This window comes from Chrysochloris asiatica, unplaced genomic scaffold (assembly GCF_000296735.1).
Source record: "Chrysochloris asiatica unplaced genomic scaffold, ChrAsi1.0 scaffold00017, whole genome shotgun sequence".
NCBI lineage: Eukaryota > Metazoa > Chordata > Mammalia > Afrosoricida > Chrysochloridae > Chrysochloris > Chrysochloris asiatica.
In genome coordinates, this window is record NW_006408535.1 from 32,569,086 (window position 1) to 32,594,347 (window position 25,262).

The 25,262-nt window shown below is 39.4% G+C and overlaps 1 protein-coding gene across 1 annotated transcript; it reads right to left on the minus strand.

Moving 5' to 3' along the window:
• Positions 1-3,053: 3,053 nt before the first annotated feature.
• RNASE10 (ribonuclease, RNase A family, 10 (non-active)) lies at positions 3,054-3,707 on the minus strand. The gene has a single exon (XM_006835551.1). The coding sequence runs from the start codon at positions 3,705-3,707 to the stop codon at positions 3,054-3,056; it is 654 nt and encodes a 217-aa protein (XP_006835614.1).
• Between the last annotated feature and the right edge of the window lie 21,555 nt (positions 3,708-25,262).

The window sequence follows — 25,262 nt, forward strand, 5'->3', positions numbered from 1 at the left end:
TACTAAAGATACAATGGACCACTAGAAGAACAAACAAATCTGTGTTGGAAGAAGTACACCCAGAATGCTCCTTAGAAGCCAAGATGGCCATAATTCATCTTTCATACTTAGGACATAGTATCAGAAAGGACCAGTCCATGGAGGACATCATGCTTGGTGAAGTGGGAGGGTCAGAGAAAAAAAGAGAGACTCCCAACGAGATAGATTGGCACAGTGGAAACAACAATGGACCCAAGTGTACTAGTAATTGGGAGGATGGTGTAGGACCCAGCAGTGTTTCCTTCTGTTGTAATAGGGTCATTACAGGTCAGAACCAACTTGATGGCAGTAAACAACAACAACTCCTGTTGGTTTACCTGCTAAATAAATCCTTAACCTGGCTGATTTTCTTTGGCTCCCACTCTTCTTTCCTCTCTGCCCACCCCACGGTTCCTTTCCTCCATTGTTTTACATGATCTGTCTTCTGTTTGCTCTTTACTCCTTTTAAATGATCAGAGAGGAATTTCCCTTCTGGAAGAGTAGAAATCATACCTGTGAAAGTCCTGAGCTCTCCTCAAACCTCCACCCAACTCTAAAATATCAGAGCAGGCCACAGACGCGGACATACCTCCAGGCCAACCAGGAGAAGACAGTTGGAAGTGAAAAGAGAAATGTTGAGCCATGGGACTCTGGAGGCTACTGGAGGCAGTACACTTAAGTGTTTAGTGGCCTGCAGGAATGGAGAAGTCAGGTCATAGTGAAACAAGATATTTCTTTCCTCCTTTTTCTCATTTATATATGTCCCTAACTCTTTTTTTTTTTTTTTTTTTTTTTTTTTTTTTATTGTGAATTATGTGATAGTTTACATGGGAGAACATTAGTTTTACATTCGTTCTATCGTATATTGTCTCATTGAGATGGTTACAATCCCCTCCATGCAATCCTTCCCCTATACCCCCCAGGGCTTCAGCAACAGTCGCTCTCCCTCTCTGGATCTAAAGTCTCCAGCTGCTCCATCGCTCCACGTCATCATCTCTGGCTCCATGACAGGCATCACTGCTTCTCTAGGTAGGGTCCGGCTCTCTGCTCTTCTCCCTTGATGGTCCTAGGGACCTCCGCTCCTATACTGAAAAGTTAATCACTCCCCTCGTTTTGCTATAAAATGTCTACCTTTACATTTCCGACCCTCACAATCAGTCCTGATAACAATTATTCACTATTGTATCACAAGAGACCCGTCTGCATTTCATTGCATCAGCCCCGCCTAGTCAGATTGAATACTACTCACTGGAGATTCCACCTTCCTCCAGGCCCTCTGTATCTAAATTCCCTCTTGAAAACTTGTAAGCCAGTCACTTCTTGCCTTTGTAGCCCCCCGGCCCCATTTTGGGTAGCCAATGTCCAAGTTGCCCATCGCTGTCTACTCTGTGTGTGGAGGGGGTTGTCCCTAACTCTTGAGTCTGTCACTGTCTAGGAGGATACAAGTAGAGAAAAACTGTAGAGGGAGGAATTCTCAAAAGCAAATTGTACAAGGGATCCTTTTAGCCCGTTCCTCAGACTCTCCCATCCTGACCCACACACACATCCAGCTGCATGATTTCTTGACAGACATGAATTCAGAACAAACAGGCTGAAGTTCTTCTCTTGCCTTCTCTATTCATTCATCCCCATATCTTTATCCCTAGGGAATCAATTTAATCCCTTTCTTACATCAATTTTCCTTTCACCAGTTTCCTTGTATTTCAGTGCCGTGGCAAACATCAAAAGGAAAGAAATATTGAATGAGCACTATTTTGCTTTCCTGACCTAATTTAGAAAAATGTCTCTCTCTTTTCCATACCCTCCTTCCAACCCCCTACACCAGAAATTTTTTTACTATAGAACCAGCACCTACCTACCTGACATAAAATAAGTGACTAAATGGCTGAATGTGTTTCTAAAAGTATACAGTGAAAGAGAAAAGAGGATCCAAATAGAAGAAGAACAGAGGAAAGAAAAGGGGGAAAGAAGCAAAAGAATAAAGAGGCACATGTAATAAAAGGTGGGAGGAAAGAGAAAAAGGCTAGGGGAAAAAGGAGTCAGGGGTACACAGAGTTGAAAGGATCAGGGAAGAATGTGAGGGAAGAAAAAGAAGGATATATAAGGAAAGGTTATGAAGGGAGAGAAAATAAAGACTGATTATATAATAATGTAAAACTAAGACTAGGTCTCAGACCAGGGGCCCAGAGATGATCCTTCAGTACAGTGTCATAGACAACACCGAAATGGTGAGGGATAAGGATGGGCAAGCTGACAACTATAAGCAGTAACAACAACAAACACTTACACCATCCTTGAAGAAGGGACAACAGTCAGTACCTGGATCCAGTGGAACTTAGGAGAAACAAGAGAAGACCAGCATACTACAGACTATCTTAAGAATGACCTTGTGGCCTCCATTAGGGTAGTGAATGAAGTCTTTGTCTGAAAGGAGAGTGCTTTTACTAGAGGTAGGAGTGTCCACTAGGTCTGTCATTGTCTGCACCACCACAACACCTTAATAGTAGACCCCAAACCAGGGTCCCTGTATATTTCGCAGCTTGGGAAGAGAAAGCTGATCCCCATGGCTGATTCTTCAGTTGCAGTCAGGGATAGAATCACTTTAATTGTATCTACAGTGGAAGCATGCAGGTGGGCAGAGTCCAAGAGGCTGGAGTCTGGAGCCTCCGTTAGGACATCAGGAAAGAATATTGGTAAACCAAGTATTAAACTTTTCTAGTTCACATCCAAAAGCAAACTCAGACCAGACTGTGACAAGGACCACAACAGGGACCAGAGGAGCTCTTCACTTGTACCTTTCCAGGGGCTAGAGACAGGAGACATAGAGACCTAGGGAGATTGGACACCAGGACCCTATTTTCCCACTTCTAATGATAGGAACAAGAGCAAAGAAGAATTACGTTTTCAGGGAAGAGTGATAAAGAGTAGGCCAGTCCCTTTCCTGGGGACTTTTTCTGCAAAATATATAAGAGAAGGAAGAGTAAGATTAGGAAGGGAAAAGAAGAACATGAAAAGGAGGAAGAGGGTGAGTTGCTTTACTGTCCAGGGGACAAGTGGAACTTGGTGTCATTACAGGTTATAATGATGAACTTTTCAAGAATGAAAGTTAGGTAGTTGCAGTGAGGAGTGATTTGACCTGGTTGGGACAACTTGCAGAGTGTCAATTGGAAGGGGTAGGAACTCTTGTGACATTTGCCCCCTTTGAGCTCACAGGCAATGACTGGAGTGTCACAGACAGCCTTGACTGTTTCTTCATCCTCATGGATGAACGTGTACTGGTTTATGCAGGTTTGGTTGTGTGTCTTCATCTTGTGAGCCATCATGGCATTGCAATCCCTGGAGATCAGGTTATTCCTAAGGTAGTCTTTGCTGTTCTGAAAAAGAGCATCAACCCTGAGCATCTTGTGGTTCTCAACCTCATCTTCATTGAAGATGGTGTCTTCTAATTGCCAAGCAGGTTGTGCTACTCCTTGGTTGCTAACCACCAGAGTTTCTGCAGTTCGGCTACCCATTCCCTCCTCTGCAGCTTCAGCTTTGTCCTGGGAGTCACTGGCCCAAAACTCATTCAGTGGCTGATAGCTATCCTCTAAGACTGCTGCAGCCATGCGAAGACCCAGGCCCAGGCCCATCCCCAGGCCCAACAGCAGTAGCAGCATCATGAAAAAGATTTGCACCAACGTCAGTTTCATTTTTCCTAGAGTAGAGAGAGGAGACAGGGATGAAAATTGGTTCCAATAGAGACCCGAGTCTCCCAGAATTCTCACAGTGTAGTTTCTGGGGTGTCCTTTCCCTTCTCCACATTACTTCACATCCACCTCATGACAAAGACTCTTTTTCCTTCTTTTCCTATTTCTCCCATCCCTCCATAACACAACCCCTGTTGCTGTGCAATAAAATGTAGATTCTACAGAGCAGAGGAAGCAGTTCTGAAATTGGTCTACATATGGAGAACCAAGAAAATTAACATCAGTGAACTTTTAAGCAGAAATTTGTTTCAAATAACCAAGGAGAATGGTTTATAAAACAAGCGAGGACAGTGTCACACTTTAAGAGAAATTCTTGTAGAGATGTTTGTTCTCAGTAAAGGATTAGAATCGCCATAAGAGACCGTCTCTCTATTTCTACCCTAAATTCACTTTTACTACTCACCCTCCTCACAAAAGAGCAAAAGGAAAGGAAAAATTGTCATTGTCTAATTTCACTTCTCAGCCGAGGCTGAGGAAAGATGCCCATCTTCACATCTCTGTTTCCTGCTAGAGCAACATCTTGTAATGTCAGATTCTTTCTACTACTAAAAGAGATTTTAGTGCCTGGATACTCCCTGCTCAGAGAAGAAACCAAACAACTCACCTGCTGGGATCTCTCTACTAAGAAAGACCCTAAATAGAGCTAAAGGAAAGAGCATGTGATTTTGTCCTGGTAGAGACCAGCCTCATCCTCCTTTCCTGCTGGGGAACGGGATGCTATAAAGAACATTTTTGATAAAATAAGACTATAGACTGTGGATTAGGTAAAAAGTATGATATCAATGTGTAATGGACTGAATTTGAAAAATGTCCTTTGTTTTCAAGAAAGTTTTTGTTCTTAAGAAATACACTCTGAGGTATTAAAGAGGAAAGGAACATAATGTATGCAACCTATTGACATATGGTTCCGAAACAGATCATATGAACATATATATATATGTGTGTGTTTGTGTGTGTGTTTATAGATAGAAAGGATGATCAAATAAATGCAGTAAAAAGTTCTCTTTTTTTAATAATGTATGTGAATAAAGGGTATTCAGTAATTCTCTGTATTTTTTTTAATTTTTAATGAAAAAACCATAAAGAAACCTTCCCATGTTGCTCCCTATGACTTACCTACACACCTAAGTAGCTTTAAAGGTTCTTGCTTCCTCCCCTTCCCCAAGCTTTTCTCTCCCAGGATTTCCTTCACTCTGAGGAGTGTACTGGAATCGGCTTTACAGCAAAATGATTATCTCCTGGTGGTCCATGTGCTCTTATTTCCTGAGCCCACTGACTTCCCACTCCCCACAAATAGCACAAAATAAACACATTCAGCCAATTCCCTTCTCACCTCCCACAAGCTCTTTGAAGTAATGCCACTTAGGCATTCAGACAGATGCAAATATCTAAGACAGGAAATGTCTCCAGATTGGAAAACTACTTTACTTTGTGAATCAATTGTTCCACTTCTGAGTTACACCCAGTGTCCTGTGGTTTGCAGAAGTCTGACCTTACTCATGGATTCCAAACCCAGCCATTTCCTTATATTGTTCATGTGTACTTCCTTTTAACACTTTCCTGTCACTTTTGGAACCTCAAAACCTTTAGTCTTTATTTGAAGCATCCCTCCAAGACATTTTGCTTTTCACATTTTAAAGCTATATAATGACTTCATTTGAAGATTTGAGATTTAAAGAGAGCCAATCATAAATTTTCACATATTTTTACCTATGAAGTCTTCACTACCTTTTTCCATCCTTCAGCCTATAAACACATTCCAATGAGAATATCCAGATTTTGTAAGTCTGGTAATTTAGCCCTGATGTTATTGTTGCTGTTAGTTACAGTCTAGTCAACTCCTACTCATGGCAGCCTCATGTATAACAGTCCAGTCCTATGCTGCCTCCATGATCATTGGTATAATTTAGCCTGAGATAATATAATCTCCAAAGCAACACTATCACTGTCAGCCCCTGTAGCTTGGTGAGTAAAGTCAGCAGACAGGTCAACTCTAAAGTTCATTTCTTTAGCTAAAATTGAGATCATAGATAATATGGAACAAGGGATATCATTACTAATGTCAGATGGATCTTGGCTGAAAACACAGGATACCAGAAAGATGTTTGCTTATGCTTTATTGACTACATAAAGACTTTTGATTGTGTGGACCATGACAAGCTATGGAGAACATTGCAAAGAACGGGTATTCCAGAACACTTAATTGTGCTCATGAGGAACTTGTACATAGATCAAGAGGCAGTAGTTCAAATAGAGCAAGGGGATACTGAATGGTTTAACATTAGGAAAGATGTGCGTCAGTGTTTACTCTTCACCATACTTATTCAATCTGTATGTTGAGCAAATAATCTGAGAATATGGATTATATCAAGATTGTGGCATCAGAATTGGAGGAAAACTCATTAACAACCTGCTGTATGCAGATGATACAACTTTACTTGCTGAAAGTAAAGAGAACTCCAACTATTTACCAATGAAAACCAAAGACCACAGCCTTCAGTATGTTGCCCCTTAACATAAAGAAAGCAAAAATCCTCACAACTGGACAAGTAAATAACATCATGATAAGTGGATAAGAGATCAAGTTGTCAAAGACTTCATTTTGCTTGGATCCATTATCAGCACTCATGGAAGCATCAATCAAGAAATCAAACAATATATTACATTAGACAAATCTATTGCACAAGACCTCTTTAAAGTGTTAATGAGCAAAGCTGCCAGTTTGAGGACTAAGGTGCGCCTAATCCAAGCCATACTGATACTTTAAATAGCCTAATATGCATGTGAAAGTTGGACAATGAGTGAGGAAAACCACAGAAGAATTGATGCGTTTGAGTTGTAGTGTTGCAGAAGAATACTGAATGTACTATGGACTGCCAGGAGAACAAACAAATCTCTGTTGGAAGAAGTACAACCAGAACATTCCTTAGATGGTGAGATTTCGTCTCTCATATTCTGACAAATGTTATCAGGAGGGGTCAGTCCTTGGAGAAGGACATCATGCTCGGTAAAGTGGAGGGTCAGTGAAATAAAGGAAACTCTCCAACAAAATGAATTGGCACAGTGTCAGCAATAATGGGATCAAGCATAACAACAATTGCACCCATGGCACAGGACCGGGTAGCGTTTCCTTCTGTTGTGCGTAGGATTGCTGAGCACCTCACAACAACAACAGATAATATTTTTTAAATCTCTCTGAAGACAATTAAAGCACAATAAAAATCCTCTTTAGATACAATATAGGCCTTTTCGGCAGATATTTTCTTAGTCATTTAGACAGGAGGTTTTCAAATGGTAGGATAAGAGTCACTTTTGTGATCTGCAGTCCATTAAGCTGATCTTTTGCCAAACTGATGCTTATAATTCATGGTAATAATAGTAACTAGCCGGTATTGAGCACTTACTTTCTTTATTGTATTTCACCCTCTGATTGTGCATGCGTGATCCCTTTCAGCCCATTCATTCTGCTGAGGTCTATTTGAAACATTGAAGAGGGAATAAAGAACACTATGATGATTCCAGTAATAGTATATTCAACTACAGGGGTATTATATTCAACTGCAGGCTTTATTTGCTTCTTTAGAATAAATGGCTATGTTTTGGTTATCATTAGGGATCATTTGAAATTAACACTTGAGAGTGAAAAGGAACTGTGTTTGTGGTCTATGTAGTCTAAAACTTACAGATTTTTATCTTTGCTTTTCTCCTTTTCTAGCTTTAGTTTTTGCATCTTCTAAGTTTGAAAAATAGTAGCATTTATAGGAAATTTGTGAGTATAATATGAGAAACTAAGAGCTGTGAGTAGTGCAGTGATTTCTACTCAACTATTAATCTAAAGGTTGATAATTTGAGTCCACCCAGGGGCACGAAGGAATAGAAGCCTGGAGCTCTGCTTCTGTAAAGATTAAATCCCTCCAACACAGACATTTTTTGCTTTTTACATCTTAAAGCTATATCATGACTTCATATGACGATTTAAGATCTGAGGCAAGTCAATCATGAATTTCCAGCCAAGGAAGCCCTATGGAACAATGATAACCTATAAAACATGGGGTCACCTTGAGTTAGAATCAACAGGTTTTGTGATCTTGTTTTTTGTGTTTGTTTTTTTAATATGAGACACTGAATGTAATATGTATTATTATAGTGTATATTAATGCTGTTACATGGCAATTGCCAATACATGCTCATCACCTGATTTTTTTTTTTTTTTAAATATCATATACTAACAACTATGGTTACCAAATATTCCATACTACTTCCAGAAACAATCAAATACTATCCTAAAATCTCAGAGAACGAATTAAGGCTCACAGAAATTGACTCTTCATTTTAACATAAAGAAAACAGCTCAAAGAGGTTAATGTGTTTGTTTCAGATGCTACAGCAAAGTTTTGGTAGTTCGGGTCTTAGAATTCCTAATTGCTAATGAAGCAAAATTTATCAGCGAGAGGAAGAGAGAACAGATTTTACTAACTGGCAAAGAATCCATCTGTCATGAATTGAATCAAGTCCTCGATATGTTGAAGTAGAGTGGGTTCTAATCTGAATCCCTTCTGAGTAGTATTTTATAAAAAACGACATGACAAAGAAACAAACAAAAGGGGAGGACAGCATATGAGAGCCAGTCTACAAGCCAATGAATAGCAAGAAAAGCTCAGAACTTGGAAAGAAACTTCCCCTAGATTCCTGCCAAGGCCCTGAATTCAGACTTCTGGACTCCCGATCTGTGAAAACTCCCCAGTGAGATGGAATGGCACAGTGGCCGCAGCAATGGACTCAATCAAGCTTAGCAATAATTATGAAGATGGCGCAGGAGCCGGCATAGGGTCGCTATGAGTCAGAACCGACTAGAGGACACCTAACAACAATAATAACAAATCTGCTGTCAAAAACTTCTTTAAAGTGTTAAAGTACATATAACCCAAGCCACAATGTTTTCATTAGCAGCCTAGCACTTAATCAGGCACCGCCTGGGCCTGATTAGTAGTCATAAAACAGGTTGATGGTGTTATGCTAATGGCCAAGGGACATTTCTAAGGAGATCTTCCACAAAGATGTAGCCATTGCATAGTACCCTTGCCGTGGGCCCACACAGGATATATATAGAATCATGATTTTATATTGCATTTAACAGAAGAAAAAAAATTTGTTGTGGCATTTATTCCCATTCATGGTGAACTCGTGTGTGTGTGTGTGTGTGTGTGTGTGTGTGTGTGTGAGAGAGAGAGAGAGAGAGAGAGAGTAAAACTGTGCTCTATAGGATTTTTCAATGGCTAATTTTTCAGAAGTAGATCACCAGGTCTTTATTCCACGGTATCTCTGAGTGGCTGGAACCTTCAACCCTTACGTTCTCTACTGTCTTACCCATTGCACCACCTGTGGATTTCTTATATTGTATTGTTGTTGTTATTAAGTCGAATCTGTTCCAAATCATAGCAACCCTGTGTAGGGTTTCCAAGGAGTCATTGGTATATTTGAATCACCAACCTTGCAGTTAGCAGTCCAGTGCTTATCCTACAGCACCAAACCAGGGCTCCATAATATTTGTTGTTAAGTGTCATTGAGTTGGTTCGACTTTTAGAGACCCTATAGGGTTTCCAAGGAGTGACTTGTGGGTTTGAACTGCCAACCTTGTGGCTAACAGTTCAGAGCTTCTGAAAAGAAAAGAAAATCAAACAAAACAACAACAACCTAGGCCCATTATTTTTGGAAGAAAATGGCAGCCTGGACTTCTTAATGAACATGAATAATTGGGTGAGAAGTAGGGTTAGGAAAGAAAATACACAGTTGTGACCCAGTAAAGAGGTCAGAGATGTAAAGAGTCATTATGTCTGTGATTCACTGCAGCAATAAAGAGCAATAGATAACGGAAGCTTCCTAACCTGAGAAGGTCCCTAGAGGTCCCCTTACTCTACACCTGGTTATATAGTGTGTCTGCCTCAACTCTTCCGACCGTTGTGGAGCTCAGACTCTGAGGATGAATTGCCTGAGTTTATGACAGAAATACATTATGTTATCTATGAATTACACTTCAGGATAATAAAGGGGCAAACACCATGTTTGCTGTAAGGTTGGATCTGATGACATGGTTGAAAACCACTGGTATAGTAGAATTAGTAATGGTGCTGTTGTTAAGCATCGACAAGTCTGTTCCGACTCGAAGCAACCCTGTATGAGGTTTCTGAGGAGCGGCTGGTGAGTTTGAACCACTGACCTTGAGGTCCAATGCATTATCCTGAAGCGCCACACCAGGACATAGTTGTTGTTGTTGTTGAGTCGATTCTGCCTCATAGCGACCCTGTATAGGGTTTCCGAGGACTAGCTGGTGAGGTTTGAACTTCTGACCTTGCAGTTAAAATTGAACTTGCGGTCTGGTGTTTTATAGTGCAGCACCACAAGTAATAGTGGTGGTGGTGGTGGTGGTGGTGGTGGTGATGTGCCGGGGAGTCGGTTCTGACTCATATCGACCCTGTACAGGGTTTCCAAGGCTGCAAATTTTACGGGAGCAGAAAGCCTCCTAGGATATTCTAAAATACTAAAGACTTTTCCAGGTCAAACCTTAATTCCCTCCTATGCTGCATTACCCTTTGTTTTCTCTCTTTCTTTCTTTTTTTTCTCAAGCACTAGAAGGGGCTAGAGAAGCTCTGTGCAAGATGTCGGGGGTGTTATGACTAATTTGGGTGCAGGGGTCTTGCTACACTGTACCCATAAGAGTTTTCCTTCAGTCTGCAGCTGCTACTGCCTACTGATAGCTGACTGGATGTAAGGATCTTGCATAGGTTTGGGGTTATGGTGCTCCAGCTGTGATGAGTCTCTGCAATGGGAAACATGGGAACAATAGAGTGGCAAAGGATGCTGGATCGCGCTCTACAGCTAGGACTCCAACTCTGCTTTGTTGTTGTTGTTAAGTGCTGTAGAGTCGGTTCTGACTCATAACGACCCTGTATAGGGTTTCCAAGGAACTGATAGTGAATTTGAACTGCCAATTTTGTGGTTCAAACCAATCCTTGCAGTCCAGTGCATTATCCCACGGTGCCACACCAGGACTCAGAGTCACAAAATTAGCTGTAATTTTTTTGGGAGGCAGAGATTTTATCACTCACATGTTCATCAGATACAAAAAAGTTGTGGGGGAAAGTATTTTTCTTCAGAGACTGACACATTATTTGAGATTATCCTGGTGTGGCAGGCACTACAGGATAATGTGCTGAACCTCAATGTCAGCTTGAACCACAAGGTCGGCAGTTCAAACTCACTAGGTGCTTCTTGGAAACCCTGTTAAGTGTTGCTGTAAGTAGGAACCAACTCTAGGACACTTAACAACAACAATATCTAAATTCTTCCCTCACCCACCCATCCACCCAAACTTGGGATCTCAGAGTGATCAATTGCATGCAGAACAGAGTGTCAGTTTACCGGGATCCATCAAATACAAAGGTATCTAGCCTCTCAAAGATATTTGACGTATATCTTAGTGTTGTTGTTAAGTGCCATTGAGTAGGTTCCGATTTATAGTGACCCTGTATAGGTTTCTGAGGAGCGGCTGGTGGGATTGAACCACTGAACTTTCTGTTTATCCTATGCCAAGACTCCCATACCTTGATAGAATGGGATATTATATTACTTCTTTATAATATGCAGTATGTTTTTTTTTACAAGAACAGTTCTGAAATTATGCCCTGCTTGAGAATAGCCATATAATCACACCAGGACTTAGGGGATAAATACAGATTGGTCTCTAACCTGAGCTCTGCTCAACACACTGTGTAAACTTTAGTTTAGCAGCTCAGCACTCAGCCACTGCACCACCTGGGCAGGGTGGAAAGAGCGGGCTTCACCTAGAGGAAGGGACCTTTTTCCTAATTCATACAAAGGTGCTGTCTAAGTTTTCTGGGAACCAAAGTTGATGGCTCCACATTTTAGTTAGTTTTCTCCTAAGTGGCGGTGGTGGTGATTGTATGCCATGGAGTCGGTACCAACTCACAGCGACCCTGTACAGGGTTTCCCATTTTTTATAAAATTGAGTCTTCAAGATCTTAAAGAAGTCCTGGTCATGCAGCTTTAAGCACTCAACTGATAACGACAAGGCTGAAGATTCAAACCCAACCAGTGGTACCCAGGGAGAAAAACGTGGTGAAAGATTACAGTCTAGGACACCCTACAGGGCTGTTGTGTCACTTAGGGTTGCTATGTGTCAGAAGTGACTTCATTGGACCTAACAACATGATATTAGTAACGTCCTACTCTGGCCCTATAGGATAAGCACTGGACTGCTTACCATAGGAGTGGTCATTCAAACTCACCAGCTGCTTCTCATAAACCCTAATATAGAGTCTCTATAAGTCAGAACCCACTCAATGGCATTTAACAACAACAACAATAGAGGTATTGTAGCCTGGTCTGTTGATTTCCACCCATTGTTCCTTCTCTTACACTTCTGTTTTGCTGCTGGTAATCAAACTCCATCTCTTCTGTGCCCATTGAGGTCATTTCCTCAGGGATCTGGGTGAAAATTGTCAATCAACACTAAAAACAACCCCACATATGTAGGAGAGATATTTGCAATCTTTATTAAGAACCATAATCATTCACAAATGGTTAGGAACAAGAAAATGTACTTCCACATACCTGCTCACAATTTCAAAGAACCCAATCTTCCCAACCTTAGTCAGTTCTTTCACTCTTAAAACCTTTTAATCCCCTCTCTTGTCATTGCTGCTCCCTTGATTTGGGCTTTAACCTGTTCAGCCATGCATAATCTTGGATACATTTGGTGGATTACTCCCTGGGAACATTATGGTATCATATCTTGTTCTTTTTAACTGAGTGATTTTGACATCTTTGGTAATCATGGAGGAATTTTGCCAATAACATATAAGCAATAAAATTGACCAAAGACACTCCCACACTAGTGCAACAGGAACTTCTAGAACCAGAATGAACTCCCCCCAGATCAGGATGAATCTATGCATTCCTCTCTTCAAGTTCTCTGTCTTCTCATAGCCTATGATTCTGCTGTGAAAGATGCCAGCTCACTGACAGTCTAAATGCTTAAGTGCTTAGCCTCTTAAGGGGTTCCTGGTTTGCAGGTACAGGCTAAAAGGAAAAGTTGGGGGAAAAAATCACAAAGAAAAAGTTTGATAGATTTAACTAAGTAGAGAGAAATTGTGAAGATGTTGAAGTAGACCAAAAGATACTAAATGTCTTCAGTGAAAAGCAAAGCTTTGTCTATTAGGCCCTTCCATGTAACTTGATTCTGTAGAAGTTTGTATCTATTATCATTTTTAAAACATTTTGCTACATTCCTGGTGTGGCACTGTAGGATCAGCACTGGGCTGAGAACTACAAGGTCAGCAGTTCAAGCCTACCAGCTGCTCCTCAGAAACCCTACACAGAGTCACTATGAGTTGGATTAGACTCAACAGCACTTAACAAGTTATAGAAGTAGCTTTGGCAGTGCAGTGGTTAAATACTTGACTGTTAACCAAGAGATTGGTCATTTGCACCCTCAGCTGCTCCTTGGAAGAAAAATGTGGCAATCTGTTTATAATCTTGGAGACCCTATGGGGCAATTCTACTCTGTTCCACCAGGCTCGATGGCAACAGTTTTTTTGCTATAGAAAACTAATATAATGCCACTGATTCTTGTCCATAAAAATTCAAATGGCCAAGTGGAATGCAATTGATTTATTGCCCTGTGAATATCAAATAGTTTTTATCAGTTTTGCATCTATTTGTAAATTCTTTCCAACTTTATATATTTATTTGTCTGATACTTGTATTATTTGAGCCAGTTGTAACATGTTAAGGCTCATTAACTAATGAGCTAAATAAAATCCTTGACATATGTTCATTTTATATTGATTTTAGACCCATAATTTTACCTTTTTAAAAATTACAGTAGGTATTCATTGAAAAACCCAGCCAATCACCTGACAAAGTCAGAAAACCTGCATTACTGAAGAAGTGCATCTGATGGGGACTTAGTCCCATGCACATCTTTTCCTGGCTCCCAGAGTGAATCCCAGCAGCAATACTCACTGTCCTCAAGTTGATACCGACTCACGGAGACTCTGTATGACAGAGCAGAACTGTCCCCGAAAAGTTTCCAAGGCTGTAAATCTTTACAAAAGTAAATTGCCACATTATTCTCCTGCTGAATACATTAGAACCACTGACTTTTCCGTTAGCAGTCGAGCAATTTCACTGCACCGTAAGGATGCCTTTGAACAGCAATCAAACTACATTTACAGAGTCTTCATTTCTCTGATTCTAATTTACTAATTTTGTTTGGTTTTGGTTTGCTTACAGCCAGTGAGTTATTCTTCCTCTTGATAGTGACAGAGTCCCTGGGTGGTGGAAATGGTTAACATACTTGACTCCTAACAGGAAGATTGGAGGTTCAAATTCACCCAGAGGAACCTCAGAAAAAAGGCCTGGTGTTCTACTTTCAAAACAACAACGATTGAAAACCCTAAGTACAGTTATACTCTACACACACATGGGATCGTCAGGAGTAGGAGGCAACTAGAAACTTATGGTAGCAATAATTACAACTTTGGTTTTGTGGTCTGACCATTTGGTGATGGGTAGTAGACTATAAAGAGGCATTCTTTGTTGAGTAAGAGATTTTGGTTTATTAGTCTCTTGTTTGTTTTTCTATTTCCTATTTTGAGCTTCTTCTAAAAGAAGGTGGAAGAAATACAGAGTTCATTGTACCGAAAAGAATTGGTCCATATTCAACCATTTCAAGTGGTACCATATGATCAAGAACTGATGATATTGAAGAAAGAAGTCCAACCTGCACTGAAGACACTAGTGAAAAACAAGGTTCCAGGAATTGATGGAATACAAATTGAAATGTTTCTGCAAACTGATGCAGCTAGAGGGGCACACCCATCTATGCCAAAAGATTTGTAAGACAGCCACCCAGCCAACCAATTGGAAGAGATCAATATTTCTGTCCATTGCAAAGAAAGATGACTCAATGGAATGCAGAAACCATCAAACAATATGATTAATATCACATACAAGTAAAATTTTGCTTAAGATAATTTTTAAATGGTTATGGCAGTACATCAACTGGAAGCTGCCAGAAATTCAAACCGGATTCAAAAGACGACATGGAAATGGCATTACTGATGCCAGATGGATCTTGGCTAAAAGCAGAGAATAGCAGAAAGATGTGTATTTGTGCTTTGTGGACTATACAAAGGTATTCAACTGTGTGAATCATAACAAACTATGGATAACATTGAGAAGAATAGGTCCTCCAGAAAACATAATTGTGCTCAGAGGAAGTTGTACATAAACCAAGATCAGTGATTCAAACAGAAGAAAGGAATGGTTTAAAATCAGGAAAGGTGTGTATCAGGCTTTTATTCTTCCACCATACTTATTCAATCTGTATGCTGAGCAAATAATCTGAGAATCTGGATTATATGAAGAAGAACATCATATCAGAATTGTAAGAAGACTCCTTAACAACCTGAGATAGGCAAATGACACAACCTTACTTGCTGGAAGAACAGAGAACTTGAAGTACTTGCTGATGAAGATCACAGAATACAGCTTTAGTACAGACTACAACTCAATGTAGGGAAAACAAAAATCCTCATGAATAGACCAATAAACAATATTATGATAAACAGAGGAAAGAGTGAAGTTGTCAAGGGTTTCATCTTACTTAAATCTACAATAATGCTAATAAAAGCAGTAGTCAAGAAATCAAATGACAAAAACAAATCACTAACTTTATATGGGAAGGAAAGAGACCTTGGATAAGCAAAGTATTCCTAAAAAAGAAAAATATAGTAGAAGGCCTGTCTCTTCCCAGCCCAAAACCTATTACACAGCTACAGTAGTCAAAGCAGCCTGGTACTGGTACAAGGAAAGACACATAGATCAATGGAACAGAATTGAGAATCCAGAAGTAAATCCATCTACCAACACTCAGTTGATATTTGATCAAGGACCAAAACACATTAAATGGGGAAGAGAGAGTCTCTTCAACATATGGTACTGGCAAAACTGGAAATACTTTTGCAGAAGAACAAAGCAAGACCCATATCTGACACCATATACAAAACCAAACTCAATGTGAATTGAAGATCTAAATGTAAAGCCTAGAACTATAAAGATCATCAATGAAAAAGAAAAAATAGAGACAGACTTAGGGGTTGTGATACATGACATAAATACACTATCAAACATAACTGAAAACACCAACAGTGGAAGACAAAAATGATGACTGGAACCTCCTGAAACTTAGACATATAAGTGCATCAAAAGATTTCACCAAAAGAGTAAAAAGAGACCCACAGACTGGGAGAAAAAAGGTTGGCAGTGATATATCAGACAAGGAACCACTCTAAAATTTATAGAATTCTTCAACACCTCAACAAGAAGACAAATAGTCCAATTAAAAAAGGGCAGAGGACATGAACAGACAGTTCACCAAAGAAAAGATTCAGGTGGCCAACAAACATATGAAGAAAAGTTCACAATCATTAGATATTGGTGGTAGTGGTGATGTGCTGTGGAGTCAGTTCCAACTCAAAGCAACCCTATACAGGGTTTCTGAGGCTGTAAATCTTTATGGGAGCAGAAAGCCTCATCTTTCTCCCATGGAACAGCTGGTAGTTTCGAACTGCTGGCCTTAAGGTTTGCAGCCTGATGCATAACCACTGCGCTACCAGAGCTCCTAGAGAGATATAAATCAAAACAACAATGTGATATCATCTTACCCCAGCATTGATAGCAAAGTTTTAAAAAAACAGATAACAACAAATGCTTGCGAGGGTGTAGAGAGTCTGGGACTCTCCTACACTGCTTGTGGGACTGTAAAATGGTGCAGCCACTGTGGAAAAGCTTTCTCAAAAAAATTGTAAATAGCAATACCATACGATCCAGCAAACTCTCTACTTGGTATATGTCCTCAAGAAACAAGAGCTGTCACACGTAAGTTCATCGCAGCACTATTCACAGTAGCAAAAAAGATGATGACACCAAAATGCCCATCAACAAAAGAACGGTTAAACAAACTTCAGTACAGACACACCATGGAATACTTCAAAATGGTGAATCTGGGAAACACCTCATAAGAGAAATTAATCAATCACTTAAAGACAAATATTATATGAGACCACTATTGTAAAAAGTCAAGTAAGGGTTTTAATGCTAAAAAAAATATTCCATAATGATTACCAGGGGTGGAATTATTCACTGGCTCCATACACTAAGGGAGAATTATTCACTGAATCCATACAATAAGGGAGAATTATTCACTGGCTCCATACACTAAGGGAGAATATCCACTGGATCCATACAATAAGGGAGAATTATTCACTGGATCCATACAATAAGGGAGAATTATTCACTGGATCCATACACTAAGGGAGAATTATTCACTAGCTCCATACAATAAGCACTGGACTGCGAACCACAAGGTATGCAGTCCCAGCCTGCCAGCTACTGAGTGGGAGAAAGATGACCCCTGGTAACATAATGGATTGGGAGCTGGGCTGCTATTCAAAAGGTCAGTAGTTCAAATCTAAGTCACTTCGTGGGGGTCTCTATGATTCGGAACCGACTCCAATGCATACAACTATCATATATAAAAATATAAGAAAAAGCAAATATGTAGGAACCAAAGAGTCCTGGTGTGGCGCTGTGGGTTAATGAGCCAGACTACAAAGCTGTTTGAACTGCAAGGTCAGCAGTTCAAGCTCACCAGCTGCTCTTCGGAAACCCTATACAGGGTCGCTGTGGGTTGGAACTGATTCGACGGCACTTAACAACAACAAAGTGTATTAGTGGTTACCAGGTAGTGATTACCAGGGGCAGGATGGAAGAGGAAAATGGAGGTTAACAGTGATGAAAAAAAAGAAAGAAAGAAATCAAACAACCTATTAAATTAAAGCTCTCTTTAAAGTGTTAAAGGGCAAAGGTGTCACTTTGAGGACTAAGGTGGCCTGACCCAAGCCATGATATTTGCAATTTCCTCATAAGGAGCTCTGGTAGCTTGGTGGTTATGAATCAGGCTGCTAACCTCAGGATCGCAGTTCGAAACTACCAGCTGTTCCACGGGCGAAAGATGAGGCTTTCTGTTCCTGTAAATATTTACAGCCTCGGAAACCCTGTACAGGGTCACTATGACTCAGAACGGACTCCACGGCACTTAACAACAACAGAAAGGAAAAGAACAGCTCTTTCATATCTGAACTGTTGAGTGTTTATGTTTTATCTTTGTGTCTCTTGACCTGTGACTAAAATTACATAAAGTCATGAATTCTCCACGTGTTTATATGCCTACGTGTCTGTAATCCAGAAAGGTTTTTAAAATTTATGGTTATGTGTGTAATAGTTCCCTGTCTGATTGGATTATAGATATAAATGTAAGTTGAATATTCCAAATTCCCAGAAATAATATTGAACTTCTATTAATTTTAATGATTTAAAGGTACTAGATTTTTTTAAAATCTTACTGAAACTAATTCAGGGATTTTTGTTTTGGAAATATTTTATTGAGGTTTAGGTAAAAGTTTAAAAGAGCAAATTACTTTCCCATTCAGCAGTTTATACCCAGATCATTCTGTGGCATTGGCAATGTGTCAGCACTCTTCCCGTTTCCACCTTGGGCTCCAAGTTTCCATTAGCCCTGTTTTCCAGTCCCTTCTTGCTTCTTAACTTAGATTTAGAGCAAATGCTACCTCATTGGTCTCCCACACTTGATTGTTTGAGCCCACGTCCATCCCTGATGCTTCTGTTGACTTTTAAGATCTGTCTTTTTGTGCAGCTTCAGTTGTCAATTAGAAAGACACTAAGGGCCATGGCCTTTAAGACTCCACCAGCCTGTATCAGACCTGGGAATTTGGATTTTTTATTAATTTGAATTTTGTTTTACCTTTTTTCCCCTGACTCTCCAATACTTTCTATTGTGGTCCCAGTCAGAGCAGTCGGTGGTAATAGCCAGATCTCAGGGTGGTAGTTCTGGTCTCAGGGTAGTGAAAGCTGTGGTTCATGTGGTCCATTAGCCCTTTGGACTAATTGTTTCCTTGAGTCTTTGGAGGTTTTTTTCCCCTCTTCTTTGTTCTGGATGGAAAGAGACCAATAGTTGCAATCAGAGATGTTTTAAGAATCTAAATTTTCATAGTTAAACAAGCAAAATAATTTTAGTTTAGGGGGAAAAAAACTATGTCTTAAACAAAATATTTGATTAATTGATACTCTTCAAAACGGTCAAATCCAGGAAATACAAAGAAAGGTTGAGAAAGGATCACAGCTTGATGAAGAGAAAGGAAGTATGAGGACTAAAGGCCTGTGGTATCCTGTACTGGATCCTGTAACAGAAAGAGAACATTAGTAGAGAAACTGGAAAGAAAAAAAAAAATCAATTCTGTAGGTTAGTTATTAGTATTATACCAATGTTAATTTCTTACTTTTGATTATTTTACTATAGTCATGTAAGATAATGATAACAGTAGAAAAAAACTGAGAATAGTGCCTATTAGAACTCTCTATGCTCTTTGTAACTCTTGAAAAGTATGAGGATGAGTTAAAAATTACCCACAATCTGTTTATATTAAAACTTCCATCCACATTCACAGCTGATGACAACATTGAGCATGCACATGAAATGATTCTGTTTAATAAACAAGTGACAGAGGATCATGTGGCAAATCATTTGCAAATCAGCCGTGGCTCTGCCTATGAAATAATCTATGACAGACTTGGGTTTTGAAAAATTTGTGTGAGATAGGTTCTGAAACAACTCACTGAAAAACATAAACAGAAGCATTTGGACATCTGCAAACAAAATTTAGACCCATGCTCAAAGGAAAGTAAAGGTTTCTTTTTTTAAAAAAGGAAAAAAACTGTTACTGGTGATGAGACATAGATTCATCGCTAGGAGCCTGAGAATAAACAGCAGATTATGGGATGGAAACATCCTTAATCACTGACCAAGAAAAAGTTTGAAAGTCAACATCAGCTAGGAAATTGATGCTTACAATTTTCTGGGATTCTCAAGGGCCAGTGTTGGAGCACTATCAGGAAAAAAGTTAAACAATTTACAGTGAGATTCTCCCTGAAGAGGTGAAACCTAAAATTCAGATTAAACATAGAGAACTGCTATCCAAGGCCTGGGGTTTTGAAAGGACAACTTTTGAAAACTTTAGCGTGCATGTCTATTCTGAATATATGAGGTCTTCATGAATCAGAATTGACCAGACAAGTTATTTTTGTTTTGGTTTTGGTGAGTAAAATCTGGTGGAAAGAATTTCTTGGGCTTGGTTTTCTTAAACTAAGGGTAGGTAATAATGGAGACTTTTAAAAGTCCAATCTGAGATTCCTTATGAAAACTTCCAGAAATACATTAACTTGCAACTTTATCAATTAAATTTGTCTATATATTTCCAAAGTAAACTCAATGAGGCCTACATAGTAAATTAATACTCTTGCTGCATCTATGTAAATAATTAAGCAAAACCTAACACATTATCTTTTTACATTTTTTCCTCTTCCACTGAAATGAATTTCATGTGCTATTCCTTTTCTAGACACAAAGACAGTAATTGATAATATTCATTGTTGTTAAGTGACATCAAGTTGGTTCCAACTCACAGTGACCCTATATAGGATTGCCAAGGAGATAAATCTTTTCAGGAGCAGAAAGCCTCATCTTTCTCCCACAGAATGACTGATGGGCTCCAACTTTGTGGTTCGCAATCCATTGTTTGTCTTTCAGAGCCACAGGTTATGAAGCTGTATTTGCATTGATTCCAACCCTAAAACAACCTTGTGATAGAAAGCTAGGAAGCCAGGGTGAAGGAACAGACATCACCAAGCTGGATTTCCCCTGCCCAATTCATAGCTTTAGCATGAGGGGGAAATCTGTGAAGAGTAAACTCATAGTTAAGTTTTCAATACTCCAGGAAAAAATAACCAGGTAAATGAAAGTATGGGGAAGATAAATAGAACAAAGTGGTCAAAATGTTGATTACTTTTGAAGCTGAGTTATGGGCATATGGAAATTAAATATACTTTCCTTTTTACTTGATTGCATCTGTGGAAATTTTCATAATGAAAAGTTTAAAAAAAAAACCTTAAAGGGGAAGGAAATTATAAAAGGAAACCCTGAAGACTTTATGAGTAAGAAAGTACTGGGGACAGCATACACAGACCCTGGGTTGATCAGTGGCAGCCCCATTAAAACCGCCTCTGAATATAATCAGTTTAACCCAGATGCTTTCCTTCCTCCTGAAAGTACTGTAGGAATGTGATAATTAAGAACAATGTAGATTTTAGATAGAGATAAATGAAGCCCAGTGCCTGAGATCTTGCTCACAAACAAAAGTTTGCAAAGTGTACAGAGACAGCTTGGCTCCTTTCAGGAATCTTGCTTTATGTTAAGTATCCTTAAGAAACCGCACGTCGCTACTCTAGATCCTTTAAGCCTAAAAGTTAATATATAACAGCTTGATTGAACCTTTTTGCTGTAAAAATAAAAATTTAGATTGTTAAGAAAAACTATGAAAATATCTTAAAAGTTATTCCTGTGAATCATTATGTCCTGTTTTGAATGATTAATCATATCTTCCCTTTGTGAATTACATCCTTCCCTTGTAAAAAATCCCTCCCTAAAAAACAGAATAAAAAACTGAGGTAGAGTTAGATCTGTGCGCAATGCTGTGCAATGCTAGGCAATATGTTTGCAGATCTGTCTACCTGCCAGCTTGCATCATATCTATGTGTCTGTCTCTTTTGTATATATTTTGTCTCTCTCTTTCTCTATCCCTTTCACCGCCAGATCTCCCTTCTTCGTGACACCCACACTTCCTTGTCGAGGCTGGAACCCAACATAGGACCTCGACAAGAAAGTGATGAGTGAGTGAGTTCGATTTTTTGGTTTATTTTGTTTGTTCCCAATTTAAGCCACTCTCTACTCCACCTCTTCTTCTCTTCCCAAATTGTCAGTTTAGGGAAAGGATTTGTAAAACACTAGCAGTTTCAGGGAAGAATGAGTATAGGAACTGAAAGTGCTCAAGTGACATTGTTTCAGCTCTGAGTGCTAAATGGTCAGCTTCACCACCATACAATCACCCTTTAACTAAGCAGGCCTGAGATTGGACAGTGACCAGATATTGCCATGAGTTGGTGGGAATACAATGCTTAAAGTGTGATGGAGGAGGCAGGATGGAGTTTTCTATATGGAAGGGGTCAGTGCTAGAGACCAACGGAAAGAAGTCAGGCAGATACTGGAATTCAGGAAGCGCTGGGTCCTCCCCTTGTCATCTTTCACTCCCAACAATGACTGTGGAGGGAAATCAAGAGCAAGTGGAGTCAGGCTGGCCTTGGGAGAAGATGTGGAAGAGGGGATGGGCGTTGCTCATTTGTACTGAACAGCAAATGCTTCTACAGATCATCTTCAGCTTACCATAGTTGAACTCTAGCTACTAAACACCTAATGTTACATTGCTCTTGAGGTTTTTTCCCATATTAGTTATCTGTTGTTTGTTCTTAGGAGCCTTTGAGTTTGTTTTGACTCATTGTTGTTGTTAGGTGCTACTGAGTTGGTACTGACTCATAGCAACACTATGTACAACAGAACGTAATACTGCCCAGTCCTGAGCCAACCTCACAATCATTGCTACACCTGAGCCCATTGTTACCACTACTGTGCCAATCCATTGTGTTGGGGGTCTTCTTCTTTTTTCTCTGACCCTCCATTTTACCAAACATGATATTTTTCTCCAGTGACTGGTCCGTCCTGACAATATGTCTGAAATATGAGAGACGAAGTTTGTCCATCCTGTCTTTCAAGGAGTAGTCTGGCTGTACTTCTTCTAACACAGATCTCTTTGTTCTTTTGGCAGTCCATGGTACTTTTAATACTCTCCTCCAACAACATAATCCAAATGCATCAATTCTTCTATGGACTTTTTTATTCACTGTCCAACTTTCACATGCATATGTGACTATTGAAAATACCATGGCTTGGGTCAGGCACTCCTTAGTCCTTAAACTAATATCTTTGTTCTTGAATGCTTTAAATAGGTCTTGTGCAACAGATCTGCCTAATGCAATACAATTGATTTCTTGACTTCTGCTTCCATGAGTCTTGATGGTTGATCCAAGAAAAATGAAGTCTTTGACAACTTCAATCTTTTCTCCATTTATGTGGATGTTTTTTATTGATCTAGTGGTGAGGACTTTTGCTTTCTTTACATTGAGATGCAACTCATAGAGAAGGCTGTGGTCTTTGATTTTCATCAGTTAAGTATTTTAAATCCACTGTACTTCCAGCAAGCAAGGTTGTATCATGTGCATATCACAGGTTGTTAATGTGTCTTCCTCCAATCCTAGTGCCACATTCTTCTTCATATAATCCAGTTTCTCAGGTTATTTGCTCAGCATACAGATTGAATAAGTATAGTGAAAGAATACAACCCTGGTGTACACCTCTCCTAATTTCAAAACATTTGGTAGTCACTTGTTCTGTTTGAACAACTGACTCTTGGTCTATGTACAGGTTTCTCATGAGCACAATTAAGTGTTCCAGAATACTATTCTTTGCAATGTTGTCCACAGTTTATCATGATCCACACAATTGAAAGCCTTGTGTAGTCAATAAAGCACAAGTACATATCTCTCTGGTATTCTCTGCTTTCAGTCAAGATCCATCTGACATGAGCAATGATATCCCTCTCCCAAATCTGGCTTGAACCTCTGGAAGTTCTGTCAATGTATGATTGCAGCGTTTTTGTATTATCTTTAGTAAAACTTTACTCTCATGGAATATCAATGATTTTATCTGATGAATTCCAAATTCCTTTGGGTCACCTCTCTTTGAAATGGTCACAAATGTGGATCTCTTCCAGTCAGTTGGCAAGGTAATTGTCTTCCAAATTTCCTGGCATAAATGAGTGAGTGCTTCTAGTGCTGCATCAGTTTATTGAAGGATTTCAATTTGTATTCCATCAATTCCTGGTGCCTTGTTCTTTGCCAATTCCTTCAATGCACCTTGGACTTCTTCCTTCAGTACCATTGGCTATTGATCATATGCTACCTATTGAAACAGTTGCACATCAACCATTTCCTTTTGGTACAGTACCTCTGTCTACTCCTTCTATCTTCTTTTGATGCTTCTGCATCATTCAATAATTTGCCCAGAGAATGCTTCATTAATGAAAATCGAGCCTTGAATTCTTTCTTCAGTTCCTCTAGCTCAATAAATGCTGAGCATGTTCTTCCCTTTTGGTTTTCTGATTCCAGATCTTTGCACATTTCATTGTAATATTTGGCTTTATCTTCTCAAGCTGATCTTTCAAATTTTCTGTTCAGCTCTTGTACCTCCTCATTTCTTCCATTTGCTTTAGCATCTCTATGCTGGAGAGCAAGTTTCAGTGTCTCTTCTGACATCCATTTTCATCTTTTCTATCTTTCTTGTCTTCTCAATGACTTTTTGCTTTCTTCCTGTATGATATTCTTGATGTCATCCCACAACTCTTCTGGTCTTCGGTCTTTTAGTGCTTAATGTATCAAATCTGTTCTTCAGATGATCTCTAAATTCAGATGGGATATGTTCAAGGTCATATTTTGACTCTCATGGACTTGTTTTCATGTTCTTCAGCTTCAGTCTGAATTTGCATATGAGCAATTGATGGTCTGTTCAACAATCTGCCCCTGACCTTGTTTTGATGGATGATATAGAGGTTTTCCATCGTCTCTTTCTTTTTCAGTTTGATTTCTGTGTATTCCATCTGGTGAGGTCCATGTGTATAATCTCTTACGATGTGTAAAGAAGGTATTTGAAATGAACAAATCTTTCATCTTACAGAATTCTATCGTGAAATCTCCAGCATCATTTGTACCACCAAGGCCATATTTTCCAACTACTGATCCTTCCTCTTTGTTTCCAAACTTTGCATTCTAATCACCAGTAATGATCAATACATCTTGATTGCATGTTTGATCAATTTCAGATTGAAGAAGTTGGCAGAATTCTATTTCATCCTCATTGGCTTTAATGGTTGATGGACAGTATCTTATCACAGACAGCATTGTACCTCATAAGTGGTCTTGATATGTTCTTTTTTTTATATATGTTCTTTTTGACGATGAATGCAATACCATTCCTCTTCAATTTGTCATTCCCGGCATAGTAAACCATGTGATTATCAGATTCAAAATGGCCAACACCAGTCCATTTCAGCTCACTAATACCTAAGATATCAATGTTTATGCATTCCATTTCATTTTTTACTATTTCCAATTTTCCTAGATTCATACTTCACACAGTCCATGTTCTGATTATTAATGGAGGTTTACAGCTGTTTCTCTTCATTTTGAGTTGTGCCCCATAAAGGTCCCAAGGGCTTTACTCCCATGGGCTTTACTCTGTTCACCTCATCACAGTCAACTCTACTTTGAGGCGGCAGCTCTTCCCCAGTTGCCTTTTGAGTGCCTTCCAACCTGAGGGACTCATTTTCTGGC

Bases quoted from the DNA above. Each gene is read 5' to 3' on its own strand.
- RNASE10 (XM_006835551.1), bottom strand. From the start codon at position 3,707: ATGAAACTGACGTTGGTGCAAATCTTTTTCATGATGCTGCTACTGCTG.